The sequence below is a fragment of the Peromyscus maniculatus genome, chromosome 5 (genome assembly GCF_049852395.1).
Source record: "Peromyscus maniculatus bairdii isolate BWxNUB_F1_BW_parent chromosome 5, HU_Pman_BW_mat_3.1, whole genome shotgun sequence".
In the NCBI taxonomy this organism is placed as follows: Eukaryota; Metazoa; Chordata; class Mammalia; order Rodentia; family Cricetidae; genus Peromyscus; species Peromyscus maniculatus.
In genome coordinates, this window is record NC_134856.1 from 82936205 (window position 1) to 82956648 (window position 20444).

Genomic DNA, 20444 nt, shown 5'->3' on the forward strand with positions numbered 1-20444 from the left:
CTTGACCAGGCAGAATATGATCTATTCCAGTCTAACTAATGGGTCACTTCCCAATTCTCATTTATACTTTTCATACCCTCTGGTAAGCTTTTCTTAAAGGATTATTTTGGGCTTCAAAACTACTCATATGCTTTTATAGATATTACTGTATATCTAAATTCTGACACAGCAGTTTGAAGTCAGACTATAGATTTTGTACTACATATTTTCTTCCACTCATATAACAGTTCCTAGAGCTATGGAACTAGAGTTCATAAAAGTGAAATTAATTTTATGTTAATATATATCATATGGTTATGATTAAGAGTGAATTGTTCAAAGTATATCTGTCAAGAGGTTCATGCCTGTATTTCAGTATATCTCACAGAGCACTGGAATATTTAACAATAAATAGCTAACTCTGAAACTAATTACTCTCTAGTTCCAATTTGACATTTCATTGAAAAGACTAACAGGTCCTTTCATGAGGCTCAGAAGACTTGCATTGTTTCCAAAAGACAGAAGTATCTAGTTATAAAAGCCTTACAGTACCTTACAATGAACTATGCAGAACTGATTTACCTGGAATTGTTTCAAAAATTTTCCCCAGTGCTGTGCTTCCTTATCCTATCTGAGTATGGCTTAAAGAAAGAAAAAAATGGCAATAGTATCCATTTGAATCAATCACTTGAATAAAAACTTATGCATCAATGAGCATCCTTTTACAGGGATATGTTCTGATGTTATATACCTATTCTTAGAAACTATTCTATACATTGAAACTCTAGTATTTATAATGATAACTCCAAGACATTGCATGACCTATAATCACCAAGGATATGTTAACTGAATGAGTTAATGATTTTTAAAACTGCATAGGATGAGGGAACTTACCATTTTATAGGTAAGGAATTTAGATCCATGAAAATAAAAGTGACTTACCTAAGGTTACTGAGCAGTAAACAAGTCCAATACTTCTTTCACAGTCTCTAGTTTACCTGTCTTTTTAAAAGCTGTATGCTACAAATCTAGGTTAGATGTTGCAGATGGGCTTTCCTATACTCAAATTCCTATAAGTCTGAAATTTTACTATTGACTACCAATATCTTGATTTTTAAAGCTCAAATCAGCAGATTTAAAATTTCTTTATATTTTAGGGCTAAAAACAGTCTATGGATCCAAGTTACACTCATTTTTTTCTGTAATTTTTTGCTTAATGAATCCACATCATTTCAGTATATACCAAAAGAGGGTATAAATTAACTAGCTACAGATAGCATTCATGTGGGGGGGGGGCAGGGCTGTGGGTGTACTCATGTGTGGAAGTCAAATTTGACATTGTAATTTTTTCCTCAACTGCTTCCCCATTGGATATTTTTCTTTTTTAAGAAAAGGTCTCTCAATGTCAATATACTGAAACTGTATATTGACATTTCCATCAGACTAGCTGCTCAGGAACCCTGGAATCCACTTGTTTTTGTCTCCTATTTCTAGGGTTTACAGGTATGTGCCTCCATGCCTGGCTTCTACATGGACTCTGGGGATCTAAACTCAGGCTCTCAGGCTTGCCCATGGTGAGTACTTTAACTACTGTGCCAGGTCTCCAGCTTTCAAAAGTAGATACTAGTTGCTACATGTATGCTCATTCAGATGACTTGTTATCATTCGGTACTCCATTTAATTCTGGGCTATAAAGTATACATATAAGGACCCCACCTTAGAACATGTCCAAGCTGGGTGGTGGTGGCACATGCCTTTAATCCCAGCACTTGGGAGGCAGAGGCAGGCGGATCTCTGTGAGTTCGAGGCCAGCCTAGCACACAGTAAGAGCCCTTGGGCCACATCTATCCAGCTCTTGTTGTGTAATGCAGTGGGCCCATGTCTCTGCAATGCTAATGCAGCCTTAAAGCATCTGACTTGTTACTGTTCAAAAAATTCTATTTCTTTTTGCTAAGTACTAATTTTGGGCTCTTAAGCATTACCTAGGATTTTAAGGTAAAGCCACAACCTACCCCCATAGTATTCTCCAAATCCTCCAACATTTTCCCTCATCCATAAAGTCTGATTTTATTAAAGCTTGGCAACTTTCGATCAGACAAATGTGGTTAACAAGCTTTCCCCATCTAACTACATGGCATCTTTTTTAAAAAATCCTACTTTTTTATGTCTATACTTTATTAAAGATGAATCCCAATTTTGCCTTCTAAATTCAAGAGACTTCAAATAATTTAAAATAATTAGTTTTCTTACACTATTTTTGTTAAACTACCTTTTTGAAAAAAAAACATTTCAACCAAAACAAAAAAGCCAGACAAATGGCAGTTGCATGTAATTCCAGGACTCAAGGAAGGCAGGCAGGCTCTGTTTTTTAGCTAACCAGGGCCTCATAGTGAGACTGTATCAGAAAAATAACACCAAAGAAACCAACAAGAAGAAAAAAGACTTATTTTGATCACTTTGAGACATTAATGTTGTAGTAAATTAAAGATTTCAATTGGGAGTTTTTCCTAATAGTTTTACCTGGCCTAGGAAGTTTCAGATCACCATTTCACAGTGTTTGCCTGTTTGATAACGTTGATGAGTCTCTCTCTTCATTTCACAAACTGATGCAGATGCTCATCCTCACTTTATCCTTGCCATCCCATAAACCTTACTACTAAGACAAGTCTCCAGTGGGGATAAAGAGAACTAAGGTAAACAAAACATATACTCATTTTTGAGACCTTGGACATATGAGTCAGTACTTCAGTTCCAGCATGAATCTATCTTATTCAAAGTACAGCAGATTTCTTTGGAGTTTTTAAAAACATCTCTTTACAAAAGAACACTTTCAGCACAATGCTTTTAGGGATCAAATTACCATCTCTCACAAACTTTCCTTATAGCTCATCCACCTATCCACACTTTCCAAACCCCAAACAGGATAGGCTACACTCCTCACAAAACATAAAGCATAGATGTATACCAGTTAAGTTCCCACAACACTGCACTACCTTTCTTATACCCAGAAATATCTATCCCATGGTTAGTAGTAAAATTAGTACTCTGGGATTCAAGGCTATTTTGATGTAATAATAATCCTTAATAAGTGAACCACATTTGAGTACAATATAAAAACCATTTCAGTTAAAATGAAACCTATTGCACATGATGTATTAAGGCACAACGCTTGATCTAGGATAGATGAATTTGCTGTGTTTATAACTATCAAAAGCTGATAGTTCATTAAAATTAGTATATATTCCAAATGCTATTAAACTGTTACACACATATGCTGCAGTGAAAATTCTTAAGATTACTATAATATTTCAGTTTCTTATGCCACTATCATCTCTGTTGTATGTCCATCTATCAGTATTCCAGAAGAAGTTACATAAAAAGACAACATCAAGTGGAGAGGTAGGGTGATGAATTAAATTTCATTAAAATAAAATATTTCAGAGGGGAAAATATCATAGTACCATACGATCTTACTTCCAAAGCTGAGATTACTCACTCTACAGAGAGGATGTGAGGTGTATTGGGTCTAAAAAGTCACCCCAGATGGAAAGAACAATGTCAAGCTACTGTGGTTCTCAAAGGCCAGTAGTCATACTATATCCTTAAAGCAAGAAAACCAGTATTTACGTGTTCATGGTCTGGGTAATGTGCAACAAAACAGATACCTATGCCCTTCTAACTACTCATTATGGTGTGCTTAAAAGAAAATCAAGCACCAAGATCTGATTTTCATATTGTGACATCAAAATCTTTCCCTTAAGGCAAATAAACAATGTCTCACATGCATGTCAATGAGTTGATGTCAGTTACAGAGAGAAAGAAAGAGGGAAAGAGTACTAGAAGGAACAAATCCCAGGAGAAGAAACAGTAATTCTGTAAGACTCAGACTTTGGTGCTTTCCATGGGCTGACTGCATTAATTAAACAAGGACTTTGATGCTAGAAAAACTGGCAGGGACTGAAGAGATGCTCAGGGGTTAAGAGCACTTGCTCTTGCAGAACACCCAGTTTAGGTTCCCAATACCCACACAATGGCAGACAGACATCTCTAACTCCAGTTCCAGGGAATCCAACATTTCTTCTGACCTCTGTGGGCATCAGGCATGCATGTGGAGCACATACATACATACATAATACATGCCACTCATATATAAAGTAAATAAATCTAAATTTTTTAACTGGCAAAAGTGAATTTAAAAGAAAGTGAGGAGGGGTATATGAGAGGGTTTGGAGGAAGAAAGGGAAGAGGAAAATGTAATCATATTATAATTTCAAAATTTAGAAAGCTGGCAAAAGAATATGGCTTGAATTTACCTATACCAACAATTTCTTCTGTTTTACTTGGCAACATGAAATTCAGCTACAGACACTCTTGGTCAGCATGGCCCTACTGAGAAATCGTAATAGTATAAAAAGGGGCAATCTCCAAGCCCAACACTGTTGTCACAAACTCACCATTTTATTTCCATAAATGATTAACTAATTATGCCAGTTATGCCGTTCACTTATTTAAGGTTTTCTATGTATGTCAAACGTTTTATGGGGTGAAATGTGAAACTTTTCATATCTCCTTTTCTTCCTGCATTGGGGTCTCAAAGTATTGGTGAAAGATCAGAAATGCGTTTCCAAAGCTTCTGGAAACTCATTTTATTAATTTGATTTTCAAAAGGACTAATTAAAAAACCAAGACAGTTTGGAGAAGTATAGTATGAGGCAACATTAGAAAGCAGTGAAACTGATCTTAAATTGGTTCTGTACTGACAGGTTGTATGAACTGTATGTATCTGCTGCATAGTCATGTTTTGATCAATGACAGATCATGTATATGACAATGATAATGATGAAAAATTCCTATTGGTCAATGGCAGCATCATAGTGCGATGCAGTACTCATGTTTGCTGTTACAAGCAAACTTATTGTTCTGTCTACTGTATGAAAATTTAGCACATAAAATTATATACACTATATAATACCTGATAATAAACACCTGTGTACTTGCTTATACATTCACTACATTTTTATCATTATTGTAGAGTTTATACCTTATATACTTAGAAAATGTACTGTAAAACAGTATGGTGTGTAATGCTAGTAGCAGCCTCATGCACCCCATGACCACATCTCTTAAATGGATTAAGAGGCCACATCCAGTGATTGGCCTCAACAATTTAGGTTTACATAATATACTTTATGATGTATGCACAATGAAGAAACTGCCTAAAGACAAATTTCTCACAGTATATCCTTATTTTCAATCAGCATTATTATTTTACAAATAGTAAAAATAATCCTAAGACACTGAGTTTGTCTACTTATTTTAAGAAAATATCTTGCTATGTAGTACTGGCTAGCCTCGTCTCGCCTTGCCTTGAACTCCAATTTTTCCTGCCTCTGCCTCCTATATGCTGACATTACAGGCATGTACTAGTATGTCGGTCAAGAGCCTAGCCTTTGATGTGAAAAACAATTCATTACTTAGACTGTGCCACTATTGCCGTGAGAAGACCTATGAGGAAATGTGGAGCCTGACTCTTCTGGGTATGAATCTCGGTTCTAACTCCTCCTACATGGCTGATCTCTGAAAGGAAATATTCCTTCTTTAAATCATTTAATCACATTCAAATGTAATAACAAATCAAACTCATAGGGCTATTGTGAACAATAAATTTGATGTAACTCTAGTTGGGTGCCTGGTCTAATACAACCTCACTATCTTCAATTTGATTATCAGAACTAATGCCCTCTATATCTTGCCATAAGAGATAAGTCAGAATTCAAGGAGACTCCTGGATTTGAATGTTCAAAAACATGAGCATTCAAGTAGTCCATACATGTGTACACTAATTTAAATTAAAGATTAACATTAATAGATACATTAAAAAGAAAACAAACATAAAAGTGAACAGGCAGCTAGGCGGTGGTGGCACACGCCTTTAATCCCAGCACTCAGGAGGCAGAGTCAGGTGGATCTCTGTGAGTTCGAGGCCAGCCTGGTCTACAAAGCAAGTTCCAGGAAAGGCGCAAAGCTACATAGAGAAACCCTGTCTCGAAAAACCAAAAAAAAAAAAGTGAACAGGCTCACTGTTTACATCTGATCATTTGATATTACTATCTTTTCTTCCTTTAAACAGCCAAATTTACAAACAAACAAAACAAAACAAAACCTGACTCAAACGCCCCACCTCCAATTTGGAATCTTACTGCTTTACTGAAATATTTCTGTAAGTATCAAATATCTTCATGTTTCTCAATTCAAGAAGAATTTTTAAAGTTTTCCTCTTACTTGAACCCTCCCTATAATATTGACTACTGACTTCCTTCACTTAACATACTCCATGAGTCCATCTGTGCTCCTGCTCCTCTCTCTGTCTCAGTTACAAGACCATCTGCCTTTCTGGTGGCCAGGACACTGGGTGCTGGGTCTTCTTCTCTCATTTTACATTCCTCATAGGCATATTTCATATTGTTAATGATCATAATAAATTAAGATTTCCAACTAAACTAAGTACGGCTGAATCATAACCATATTCAGTCAGAACTCTCATGAGGTTCTCTCCCCCACGTACAGGTGGCTACTTTAATACCATTTTGTGTATTTCAAAAGTCACCTCAAATGAACTCATCTCTTTTAAAATGTGGCAATGCTGACCCCTCTGCTTGTTGGCGTCTCCGCTCTTATGATCCTCCAAGGCAGAAGCACTGTGCCATGCATGTTCACTTCCTACTATAGCTTAGTGGAGCTATCGCTGCATTTCAGCTAGACAAGCCTTCATTCAGTCCAAGTGTGTCAATCCCCTACCTCAGGTCTTTTGCATTTGTTGTTTTCTCTACATCTATCTACTCCCATAGCTCTGTCTCTTGTATTCCTGGTACACCAGAGATTAAACAAAACAAACCAACAAAAAGCACTATCACCACTATCTAGGTCTCCAATTCCTGCCTCCCTCCCTCCCTCCCTCCCTCCTTTCTTTCCTTCTTTCTTTCATTCATTTGTAAATCAATGTTTTGAAGGGCTGGTGTTCAATGTCAAGGCCCCAAATACAGTACATAGGAGCTCTCCTGATGAAGTACATTCCCAGTCCTACTCTGAATCATAATTAATTGTAAGGCATATTTATTACTTTCCTTCTCTTCATTATCAAGTTTTTAACTGAATCTCAAGCATGTTTTATTAAATATTTTCCTTAATTTACGTAAGATTTTTCCATTGTACCTTTGTGAAAGATGCTATAAAACTGTGGACAATGCAGCAAAGAAAATTCAAAATAAAGTTGTGCACTCTTACTCCATAATTGTATCATCCTTCTGAAAATTCCATCATTCTGCCTCCTTTATTCTTTTTTTTTTCTAGTGTGCTGGGAATAGTTAATAAGCAAAGATGTACTAAGTCCTGAGGTAATGAAATTGGAATGAATGCATAGGATAGATAATCACTTAGATGCCACAATGCATCCTAGCTTTGGAAAAGGATCCAATGGCATCATTTCTTAATGATAAGGCAGCATGAGTTATTTCCTGACTGAAAGAAATTCTTTCCCCTTGGAAGATTCTACAGGAAGATAAAATGTATGAAATATAGTTAGATGTCTCAACAATAAGACCCATCCAAAACTAATATATGGTCCAAAGGCCCCTGAGGGTTCAAGGTACTTCCCTATCAATAAGGCATCATATTACTGTCATTATTTTGAAGGAGAGGTTTTCTGGATTCCTCTAACTAGGATGAACTTTCCCAGTACATAGCTTCATAATATTATTGTCTTCCCTTTCATAGCACTAAGCACAGCTGTACTTTGACATTTATTGGTCTAGTTAGTAAGAAATTAATGTTCATTCTCACAAAAATAAGGGTTATGAGGTAGGGAAAATTTTCATTTCTAGCATATTCTTGGTGCCTGAAATCAAGCATGGCACATACTGTAAATTCTCAACATGGATCTTAGGGAAATGAATCCAAATGTACTTGTTTTTATCCAGTCACTACAGACAAAGGTTGTAAAAGTGGCACACTACTGAATCATCATTTTTCTATGGGTTATATATTTTCATTCTTCCCCACTTTATTCCCCATTGTGTGGTCCTTGACGATTGTAAAGGACACATTTACTAAGGACCGACTGGGGTGAGGTGGCTTCTATTTTAATTCTCAAAATCTTGCAAAGTGAATACTTATTACTAGTCTTATTTTACAGCTGGGAAGCTGAGATTTAGAAGGTTAAATAACTTGTTTAAGGACACAAAACCAACAAATAAATACAAAATAATAAATAAAATAAAACAAACTAATAAAAAAATACAAGTAAGTACAAAAGAAGATTTAAATTCATACCTGATCTGATTCTACCTAGTGTTCTTTCTATTCCTTTCACTGAAAGCCACCAGGGAAACATGATCTAGTTCTGTTACAACTCTCCAGAACAGGGAGTTTCTTGGTTAGTGGGGACAATATGACACTATCAAAAGAGCGATGATTCAATTTAAATCAATATTTAGATTTGGTTTATCTGTATGAATTGCTTTTGTTTTTTCTTAAAAGCTTGTACTCTCCTTGCCTCATGTAAGGAATCTTATTTAAGAGTAGAGTATTTGCCATTCAGGTACTGTCAGACATTTCTATTTTCCTTGGAAAATAGAACTTTGGCTCCAATATAATAACAGGTATGTCATAGATATTGCATATTTGCAAATTCCTTTTCTTAATCAAATTCAGTAAGACCCCCCCCCCCCAATCAGGGACTTAGTTCTCACATGCTTCAAAACATGTTTGTACTTCATATAAGAATGCTTGCTTCCATACAAAGACATCAAAGAAACTGTTTATAAACCTTTCCCCAGTGCACATATTTATGCAGTCTTCTTAGTTATAATGGCTTCCTCCTTGGAACTTGTTTCACCACATACATTTCATTAGAGACTTTGCACCCTCCTTTCAAAATGTAACAGCAAAGTCATGAGGTGACATCAATAGCCATAAAAAGGTTGGAGTGACATTAAATATAACTTCATGTTGGAAGAAACTGGGAGGGAACTGAAAGTCACAAATTCAATCCCTCTACATAATTTCTACCTTTATGCAGAAGTATTTATCATACCACATGACAATTACTACAGAGTCAAAAAAAGTGCTATCTTGATTGTTTTGCTTCAACCCAACAACAGCTATAGCAATCAGTAAAGAAGGAGAAGATCCAACATGAGCACATGCAGGTGTATGTGCAGCAATCAATCCATCCCTCTCCACCCCAAATCCGTGCTTTCTGGGACACAGAAAACTATGGTATAATTTGGCCATACTTTGATTATGTCTCACACAAAACTGACTCAACTAACCCTGCTAACCCTGCCTCCTTCTCCATCCCTGCTGTTCAACACATAAGCACACACATGGGGTGGAGTGAGAAAGCCAGAGCCATAAGGTCCTGCATGAACTTCCAGGTCTATTTGTAATCCTTGTCCATCACCTAGGCATAGGAATTGGTGCCTGGCATTCCAGAAAAGATAAAATTTAAGGCAAGAAATTCTGAAAAATATCAAGACATATGTGGGACCAGATCACTTGCTTTTCTGCTCAATCACTTTCAAAGGCTTTCCATGCACTGATAAAACCAAATTTTTGCAAGGTTCTAGGTAGTTTGGACACTACTGTGCCCATGTTTCCCTATCTTCTGTCCATCTGCACCATTTCACTTCCACAACTGCCACAGCTGTTTTCAAGCTCTTGTTCCAACATTCCTGTTTCACAGAGCATTTTCACTGATGTGCTTTCTGCCTGGACTGTCCTGACATAACCACATGGTATACTTTCTATATCCTTGTTATGTTTTCATGTAGCTCCTTTCAGATAAAGTCCATACTGATATAATATTTAACTGCTCTCTCCCCAAATTCCCTTGACTTGCTCTATCTTCTCCAGCCCATGCACCTTTTAACATAGTTGTTGCATTATCAATTTTCTGTTTTTCCTATCAGACTATATATCCCATAAAGCTATGAGAAACTGTTCCCTTTGTTCCATGATAATCTATAAACACACTAGTTGAATGAATGAAGTCTGAACTTCATTTTAGGGTTAAGTTTTCCCTTGCTGGCTCTAAAAGTAAAACCACATCTTGCCCTTTTCTTATTTTGACATCAATACATCAAAAACAACTACTTAAAATGATCCTGAAAACCCTCTAGCCAACAAATTAGATTATCACTGGACATTAACTGGTTTATGAATTCATTTCTGCCAATTTCTTTTTTAAAATAATCTGAGGTCCTTCTAGTGCTAAGGCTATCCCAAATTCCCAATTCTCCAAAGTAGAAATTCTTTGACAAAAATGTGAACTCCCCAAGTTTTATACATGTATGTATATATATATATATATATATATATATATATATATATATACTTAGACATATATATGTTTTAAATATAAAAACTGCTTAATCACCAAATTCCTTTGATAACAAGGAATTTTGTACTAATAAAGGCAAAGACTACAGGATTACCAGGTCTAATTTAGATGACTAATTACACGCAACTTAAGAAAGAACTATTTTTGAAACAGAGACCAGACCTGCAAAGCTCTGCAATATTTTTCTGCCTGATCTAATTTTAGATGATTTTCCTGACCACTGAAGAGTTTGTGCTAAGCCAGGCTTCCCCAGCTCAGGCAATAGATTTCTCTCTCTGGCTGCAAGTCACATTATCTCATGAATGAACTGTTATTTAGGTCAGTAAAGAGGCTCTGGCCTAATTGAATGTGCATTTATCCCTGATGTTCATGCTCTATATATCAAGATTTTTATATAGTTACTGAGAGTGGATGCAGAAGAGACTCTGATGATTAGACTACATTGGAAGCAGAATATTTCAAATTACCAGAATAATTTAAAATATTTAATTCTTTTTCAAATTACATCTTTATTTAATTTGTGTTGAAAGAGTTTGCACACTATGGTGTACAAACAGAGGTCAGAGAACAATTTGAAGAAGTTGGCTCTGTCCTTCTACTTTGTGGGTTCCAGATATGGAACTCAGGATGTCAGGCTTGACAGCAAGTGCCTTTACCTGCTAAGTCACCTTATTTTAAATCTCTCATACTTGAATGATACCTTCTGAACTCATTTTTTCCAAAAAGGGCAGACTATCTGGCTTTAACTTTGGAGCCTAGAGTTCTACAAAGACAAAGGCGATCAACTGCTTCTTTATATTTTTTACTAAGTGTGTGTGTGTGTGTGTGTGTGTGTGTGTGTGTGTGTGTGTGTGTGTGTGTGTGTGTTTATGCACATGCATGAAGGTGTTCTCAGAAGACCAAACAGGGACTCAGAAAACCTGGAGCTGGAGTTATAGGTGGTTGTAAGCCACTTGATGTGGGTGGTGGAAACCAAACTCAGATCCTCTGTAAAGACTGTGAATACTGTTGACTGCTGAGTCCAGCCCATTTCTTTATTATAGGCAAACAAAATATATTCATTGACTAAATGACTATCCCATACTCATGAGGAGAAGGATGGGGGGACTGACCTTGGTAAATAGTGATTCGATCCAAATAAAGAATGTGGTTGAGAAGAAACAAGATCCAAAAGTCTAAAAGAAAAAAAAGGTGAGGCCCTGTGAGCTGATTAGAAAATTCAGCCTGTACCCACAAATTACCTTAAATATGCCAAAGAAAATAAGATGATTCTGCTAGTGGTATATTTAAAGAAAACTAAAATATCTTTCACCAAAAATAAATATAAACTATAGGATGATATCCTGATGAGTCTTTTCCGGAAGGAGCTGGCAGTCAGGCCTGACATATATGGCAGACACATAAGTTATTTTCTGAACAAACTTATGAATGTTTAGCATTTGCTGTAATGTAACTGAGAGACTACAACTCCACTGGTGAACACTGCTCCGCAGGAGCTATGGAACATTAGATTATTTATACAGAGTGTAGTAAGTACATATCTTCTATTCCTCTTCCTGCCTAAGGTTAAAAAAACAAACAAACAAACAAAAAAACAAAGATATTGAGGCTCCACTTTCAGAGACTATGACTTAGCTAGTCAGAAAAGGATCCAAGTATCAGTGTTTTTAAAATACAAATTAGGTGAATGAAATTCATTTATATTCAAAAATGACAACCATTGATCTCTTGGTATAACACTGACTGTTTTGTTTTAGACAAGGTCTTACTATGTAGCCTTGGCTGGCCTGAAACTCACTACATAGACAATGTAGACTAGGCTGGCCTGAACGCAGAGAGACACTCCTGCCTCTGTTCCTGCTTCACAGGTACTGGTATTATAGGCATGTGCTTGGCCACAATGAATTCCTAAATATACAATACTCTCTTACCTATTCTGATAAACTAAAAAAGTTTTCTTTTTATTTAAAGATATTTGCCATACTGGTGTGACATTTCAGAAGAGTCTGATACACAAACTTAAAATATGAGAGTATATCCTAATTATGTTTTATTTACTATCAAAGAAGAAATAAACCTTATTTCTATGATGCTTTCATGTAAAATTTGTGGTCCCAAATTACTCTTAAAAGGAAAATGATATACATGATGTCTAACAGGCAGAAATGTTTGAAGTCGAAATGGATAATTAAAATACTACAGCTTCAATAATGACTTTTAATGCTTCTATGCCTATGTTTTAATAGGAAAAATCACAAGAATTACAGTGGTTGTTTAACCATTTCAAATCAGTATCTCTCATTTAATAATTTCAAAGTACTTCACAGATTTCAAAAATGGAGCAAATATTTAACAGGCTTCCACCTCTTTATACGTAGCATGCATATTTTCTAAACATTCCTCCACAAAAGCATATCAGAGAAGAATGACCCTGAATCATTAAAGAGTGGCAACAGAGTTAAAAGCTGCAGCACTGAGAGGCTATAACAGGCAAGAAATCAGCATTACTAGGAAACTGCGCCACAGAAAATATTTCCTGTAACTACCATATTCTTTTTCTAGAATCAGTTATACTATTATGACAGAAGCTTGCCTATGGCCACCTCAGTCCTCAGGAAGTACAAGGCTTTGGTGCTAGAAAAGAAGTGCCCACAGCCACCTTATGGTAGCAGGGGACTGAGTGATGCTTACTCAGTATCTATGGGTAAATTAAAATGCAAAGCATATGCCATGCTATCTCAGGCAGGAGAAGAGAGTAAAATTCTGCTGTCTAAGGACAAAGGGTTGTGTGGCAGCATGATGAGACAAACTGCCTTCAAATGCCATGCTCTGTGCACATGCTCCTGCACTCCGAAGTTGGTTCACAGCACTAGTTTAGGAACTTCTTTACTTCTCGTTTCTTCCTCTTTCCTTCTTCCTTCTAATTTCAAAGATCAGCATTTCAGCTAAGCTTTTGTACTAAATGAATACATAAAACTAGGGGCCAACTTACTGCTTTTAATTATCTGTTCTGTGACAGACCAGAGACTCAAGATTGAAACCTAAACCAAATTTGTAAGCTTTAGTAATTTAAATATTAAAGCACTATGTTCTCATTCAGGCACACTGTCAGAATATGGGAACTTATGTCTGAGATTTCAGACAGTCAAGAAAACTTGCTAAAAACTTTCCAGAAGTAAAAACACTCTTCTCCTCTCAGGGAGCCCGAGGCTAAGCCTGCCTCTAATAGACAGAAAGTCCTTGCATGCTCCATCCTCTGTCTCCAGGGCACACACTGGGAGTGTGCAGCCACGCGCTTACTGCAGTTGTACAACTACTTTCTTTGAACTCTAGAGAAGGTTTTAAATTCTCCTCCATGATAGGATATGTTTTCACCATCTCTCCTAGTGTCTGCTTCAAGGAGGCTTTTTCTTAAGAAGGACTATGAGGCAAGCAAAATACTTCCATTATGAGAAGAAAAAAAAAAAAAGCCCATTGTCTATTTTTACTTGCTTAGTAAATGCTCTGAAAACTCTGCTTTCCAGCTTACCAAATGTCTCAAACCTCCCATCATCCCTGTGAGGCAGATCAAATTATTAGGTACACTGTAAAGATAAATGCACTGAAGTATTCTCTCTCCATTCCAAACCAAACATTTGATTTCATTCAAATCAAGTGGAAAAATCAGGGATTAAGGAATAGAATACACATGTTAGCTGACTCACTGAAATAGCATCATCAAGTGACAGATACAAGGTTGAGGATGGAAAAAGTGGTGGAATGTGAATAGGAACGTCTGTGTCCAAGTCATAGTTCTGTTATCTAGCATAGAACACTGACAGAGTCTTAATTTCTCTACAGTCTGCCTCACATCCAAAGAGCAGTAGGCAATGCCCCTCCCCAATGTATGAGTGGTTAGTGGAAAATCATACTCTATACTTTAATACAACACATAACAGATGAAAAAGAGGATGTACGTAGGGTGTAACTCTTTAAAATGAATCTTTTTTTTTTAATCAAGAAAACATACACATGGGCAGACACGGCTGAATATACTGTACCTATAGGAAAACAATTTGTAGACACAACAGTACTTAAAATATTATTACATGGCTGCACTCAGGCTAAACTAATCTGCTACTTTATTTATAAATAGTCAACTCTTTTACGTCACATTTAAACACTGAACCCAACTGAAATACACCAAAATCTCCAGTGACTCCAGAAGAGAGGGTTTAAATTAGAGTTTTACATATTTTTCCTTTTGATAACATATTCCCAATTGGTTAGGGAAAGTATTTTCAACATGGTTAGCCTCTTATTTCTTTTCAGACAATATAAAATCTAGGCAGGATAAAAAAGGAGAAAACAAAAAAAAATTCATTTAATTTAGCAAATCTTTCTAACAGTGAAAAGTAGTTTCTCTTGCTACATACAGTTGTTCTTAGTGGTACACTGCTAGTAAATGTCAGAATCTTGTTGAATACAGTATCTTAGCATGCATTTTTTCTGGTAACACGAGTTAAAGAAATGAATGATCCTGGGGTTTGGAGAAAAAAAAAAAGCTTTTAAAAATATTTTGTAAATCCTATTAGTCCCAAATCATAATCTGACAATCATCATCACTATATTGCTTCCTCATATTTAAAAATCAGCATTCAAATCTTTCATCAGAAAAGTGATTTCTATGGCAATAGCTTTGGAAACATAAATGTTTGAACCCATAAAGGCCATGCATTCTCCTTGGATTAGCATTCATTCAAATGGCATCCTCCACGACAAGGCAGTGTCTGGGGCTTCTTTGTGAGAGTTCTCAGAAGAGTAGTTTATATGTCTATAATGCCATTAACTTATTTTCCTTTTTCTCTTCTTTATAGATTCATTTTTAACGAATTGAAAATTTCTCAAGTGGATTGCCTGACTGTATTCATGATACTACTATATCCTCAAGCAAAGGTCATATTCCCACTAACAAGAGGTCAAGAATTTGTGTTTAGAATTCTGTGGTCTCACTGGCCTCCAACCCTTCTCTTACTGCACTCCCAAACTACAAAACTACAAAACTTCTCAGAGGCTCCCCGAGCTCTTACACCTCTTCTGACCCACACCAGCTCATTAGCTATAGCAGCACTTCTCAAAATTGGGCTGTAGACCTCTTACTCCACCAGGGGCTTTATCTGCTTCTCTCAAGACTGACTGTTTTCATCAGGCAGGCTATCTTCTGTTACACCAAGGGTACCATATCCTCCAGGCACTGCTGCTGACTAACCAGCCAGCACAGCCTCTTTGAGGCCCAATCAACTTGGAATCCATTGTCGAGGAGGTGACTGGACTCCTTGGTCCACTAGTACTCATCACTCCCAGAAGCATCTGGTTAGGATGCTGGTTAGGTTAGCATCTAGTTAGGAGCTGGGCTTAGTGACTGATGTTCCTTGAAGGCCTTTGCCTGGTCTCATGATTTCTTTTTGGTTTACATTCATGAGCTATTTCTAATGTTTATGCCCACTCAGACTCTACTTAGAATACAATAATCATTCAAAATGGTTTGTTTCTAATGCCTGGACCTTGTTTCCTCTTTACCTCTTATGATTAGTGGTATACTATGTTAATGAAAATGAATCCCTCCAGGTTTGCATGCTCTAAAATGTTTTGTGAGACTTCTAACCAAGGAATATATCAGCATTCTTTGTAAACATTTCATTCTTGCCCTTTATCATCTCAATTCTCTTATTATACAGTCAAAGCCTCCTTATCACATAAAGGTTCCTTAAAGATTCAGTAACTCACATCCATTTCTCTCCCATCTTTTGCATTACCAGTGCATATTATAGAACTTACGCTTTGAACTTAATCTTAAATTTACTTCTCTTCATCTGCCAATGTAGAAAGGCTTTGATAAGAAATCATCACCCACTGATAGATTACAAACAGAACATGCTATTTGCTACCAATTCCCAACTATGCATTTTTAAAAAGGAAGATGTTATTTATCAAAACATACTTATTCATTTTGCATAAGAACATTTCATTTATGGAATAACCCTATAAATAGAACAAAATGTAAAAGGGCATAATCTATATGCAGAAGACATTATTTGTGTGGTCATAAATGTGCACTAAAGACTTTTACAGACTATGGGATATAGGTACATGATAAACACACAGCACAACATGTAACTGAAATATGGAGTCTCCAACAAAGAAAAAAAGTATTCTCTATTTTCAATAGACAAACATGCTGAAGTCAATTTTATCTAAAACAAACAAACAAACAACAACAAAAAACCTCTAAATGCATTTCCTGGATTTAAGCCATTGTCACAAAATCTTCCATGTGGCTCCCCTGGCTGCTTTTAAAGCTTTGTTTTCCAATACAAAAGCAGATTTTAGCACGCTTGTAGTGAGTGCAGTAGATGGGATTTAAATAATACAGCGGTTGGGACTGAAAAGGAACTTTCACAAATGACTACATAGGAGACACTACAGACAGGGAGAGGGAAAGGAAGCAAAACACGGACAAGCAAGAGCACTTAGCATGGGGACTGTATCATGTGCACTTCGTCTACTAACTCGGTCATATCTTCTCGATGCCATCAAAACTTCGGGCCAACAAAATAAAATTCTGTTGTCTTCTTCAGGTTTCACTTCACGTAATATCAGGTTTAGAACAGATCATAAAAAGCATTCAAGTCAAGCATGTCTACTACTCTGCTTACCTACTCACAAGCACATGAAATATGAGGGCACAGGGATAGCCAAAAAATAAAATTCTTTAAGAAAATGCACTACTTTTGGTCTGGGTTGTCTGTCAATATTAAAACTATAACATTGTCTTTCATCAAACCAATATATTCTATTATTATTCTCTGTTATTTCAATTCAGAAACTTTGGAGAAGGAAACATTATCTTGTTTGTAAAATCTGATTATGATGATACCATTACACAAAATAAAGGATGATGGACATCAATTTGGACTTTTAAAGACATTCTACAAATGTAAAACCTACCTATTAATTTTGTGTGAATATTTTTCACTTGTAATTCATACTGAATAGTAAAATAGAAAAGGAGTAAAAATAAAATATTATAATGTCTTTCTTAGCTCTCCTGTTTTCTATTCAACAAGAACCTGACACAAATATACAAACACATGGGTTATCTATTATGACCATTATGGTAATGTTCACAATGTAATCCATTTTACAATCAACAATAATTCACAGGCTATCTCACAGGACACAGGGGAAAAAGGTGTGTACAGTCTCAATCCTCCTGTCATGTCCTCCATTTTCTCTCTATGGGTCACCTGATTTTTATACAGTGCAGAATATAGGCTACATTTCTGCCACAGAGTTTCCCCTAGGCCACTATGAAGTAGGATCAAGGACACTGTGATTTTCTTTCTTTCTCTTTCTCTTAGGTGTTTTGAGACAGGGTTTCACATAGTCTAGGCTGGGCTCAAAGTCACTATGCAGCTGAGAATAATTTTGAACTACATTCTCCCCGTCTCTACCAATCACGTGCTAAAATTATATGTCATCACACCCAGAAATTATTTAAAAGACAATCTTAATGTGTACCTATCGCCTATTTCTTTTAAAAATATGAAACAAATGACTGATAGGTATTTTTTTAAAGTCTTTTATTGTCAAAATGAAATCTAGAATTAACATGATGGAATACACTTGTAATCTAGGCATTTTGGAGGCTGAGGCAGGGGGACTGAAAAAGAGGCTGGCCTAAATTACACAGCGAGAACCTGTTTAAAAAAAAAAATTGAAGCATTTTTATATACGTCCCTCTGAGTCCAGAAACCCCTGTCCTAAGTATCAGTTACCTCTTCCTAATGACAATGAAGTAAGTAATCAAGGGATGGCAAGGTAAGGAAAAGAGAAATGAAAAATCGAAGCTTTAATGAGGAGAAGAGGTAGGATGGAATAAAAGACATTTGCTGTATATCTTATGATGGCTATACAATTACGTACCAGTTTTAACACAGAATCTAGAGTATTTACTATATGGTAGGCTCTAAGTTAATTGGTTTATGTATATTAATTCACTCCTTCACAACTTGAAAAATTTGGAAACTTGTTGCTTTCTAAAGATATTAGCAACTGTATATCAAAATTAATTGTCGTTATATTTGATAATATCAAAATAGAATTTCTTTTCTTTCTTTCTGCACATCTCCACTTCCAACCCTGTTCTTTGAGTTTGGGTTTCATGATGTAACCAAGGCTAGCCTGGAATGTGCTATGTGGCCCAGGGTGGCCCTGAAGTCTTGCTCCTCCTACTTCAGCCTCTCAAGTAGTTGGATTACAAATAGTGTACCTTACCACACCAGGCTATTTTTATTTACTTAAAAAAATAAAGCAAATCTAGTATTTGTAATAACATTAATAAAATCTATAAACAGAACTGTCAAATATAGTCAAGACAAACTACCAGAGAAGAATCAAATGTCTACAAATGTTCAAAGAAACTAGTTTAGTTCCTTAAAAATCCATGTTTTAGACAACAACGACATAACTTTGTTGATGTAAAAAGTAAAGTTCTATTAGTTTAACCCTGCGAGTCTTAAAAAGAAAAAGACAGTAAGATATCTGACCTAATCAACATAGTTGAAAATGATGCTGGATGCATCTGAGTGCATTTTATTTTCTTAGCTATGCTTCTCAGATTACAGAAGGGATCAACAGCAGTTTAAGGGTTTTGCACTAGAAAATGTAAAAATATCAAGGCATTTCGTCTACTTAACTGAAGAGATGGTCTATTGAAGGAAAACTAATTAACAGTTTACTAAAGCAACAAAAGAACGCTATTATGTGACATTCTGTTGTGAAAGTGTGTGACAAGAAAAAAAGACCAAAGAAAACATCATAGTCACAGTGTTTATGGTTCCTAAGCTAAAGCTATAGAGAATTGGTTGTCTTAAGGGCTCCTCTACCCTTTGAGAACAAAACTTTGTTACAACCTTGATTTTCTAAAGAAGAGAGATTTGAAATAATGAAGAGTATATCAGAAAACTTTTTTTATGTTTTAATCAAGAGGTAAATTAAATAGAATAACATGAAATTTCAATTTCAGGTCACTGGCAAGTTCTGAAATACTACTAAGAGCAGTTGCAAAACACTGTGAGGAAAAACAGCAGATACTGAAGCCAGGAGCTCTCTATTACATGGCATACTAGTTCTAGACTCCAAATCCACTGCCTTGATCTTTTCAGGTTCCCTTAGATTTATTAAGAAGGCAATGCTCACTCATAGGACTGTTCATTTGATTTCCATGCATCTTAATCTGACTGATAAAAATAAGACCAGTCTTAACATCAGTTGCATTTCTCTCAGAGTTTGGGTTTTTTTGTTGATATCTCCTTCAATCTAAATGGTAGCTTTATGCGAGACAAATAAGGATAAAAGAGGCAGGCAATGAGAGACAGGCTCATTGATTCAGTCAGTGAAAAGGAGGCATGACAAGAAAGACTGTAGTTTGTAGATTAAGTAAAGGTAACCACTGAATACTGTGAGAATAGGCATGATCCCACAGGACAGGCTGTTAAATAATTGATCTAGCTGTATGGGATGGAAAGAAGTGGGGATGAACACAAAATACATGGGCATAATAATTCAATGGTAAGAATGGTGATAAAGTAAAGGAGAAGAAAGAACCACTAAGAGCTGGCAGAGACATGCTCTATAGAAAAACATGTTTCCTATAGCTATGAACCAAGGAGAAATAGCCCTCTCCCCCAAAAGTAGTAGTTACAGTCCAGGAGAACCAAATTAAGATATACCAGGCTCAAGAAAAGCCTCATTATGATATGAGAAATGTCTTCCATTTGCCCCAATTTCTGTCTTTTAGTAGCAACAAGCATCTCATGCATGTCCCAGAACCTAAACCTAAAACTCAAGCTCAACATAATGCTCAAACCATGTGGTTTAATGATTTTTAAATGTTCCATTTTCTTTTGCCATTCAAAAGCGATCAACACAATCATGATGTTTTTAAACCCTTTATACTGGGTTTCTCTGAAAACTTTAGGGACAAAGAGTTTGGGACACAAGCAACGTTCTGTTCTCAGAGAGC

The 20444-nt window shown here is 36.1% G+C and overlaps 1 protein-coding gene across 28 annotated transcripts in view; it reads right to left on the reverse strand.

Moving 5' to 3' along the window:
• Positions 1–20444, reverse strand: part of Celf2 (CUGBP Elav-like family member 2) — a 533080-nt gene that overhangs the window by 260937 nt on the left and 251699 nt on the right. For 8 of the 28 annotated variants that reach the window (XM_076572793.1, XM_076572782.1, XM_076572791.1 and 5 more), the window contains one exon: positions 11491–11553. The exons of the other annotated variants lie outside the window; for them this stretch is intronic. In XM_076572793.1, coding sequence (XP_076428908.1) covers positions 11491–11553 — 63 coding nt within the window. The remainder of the gene's footprint in view (positions 1–11490; positions 11554–20444) is intronic. 28 annotated transcript variants of the gene reach the window in all.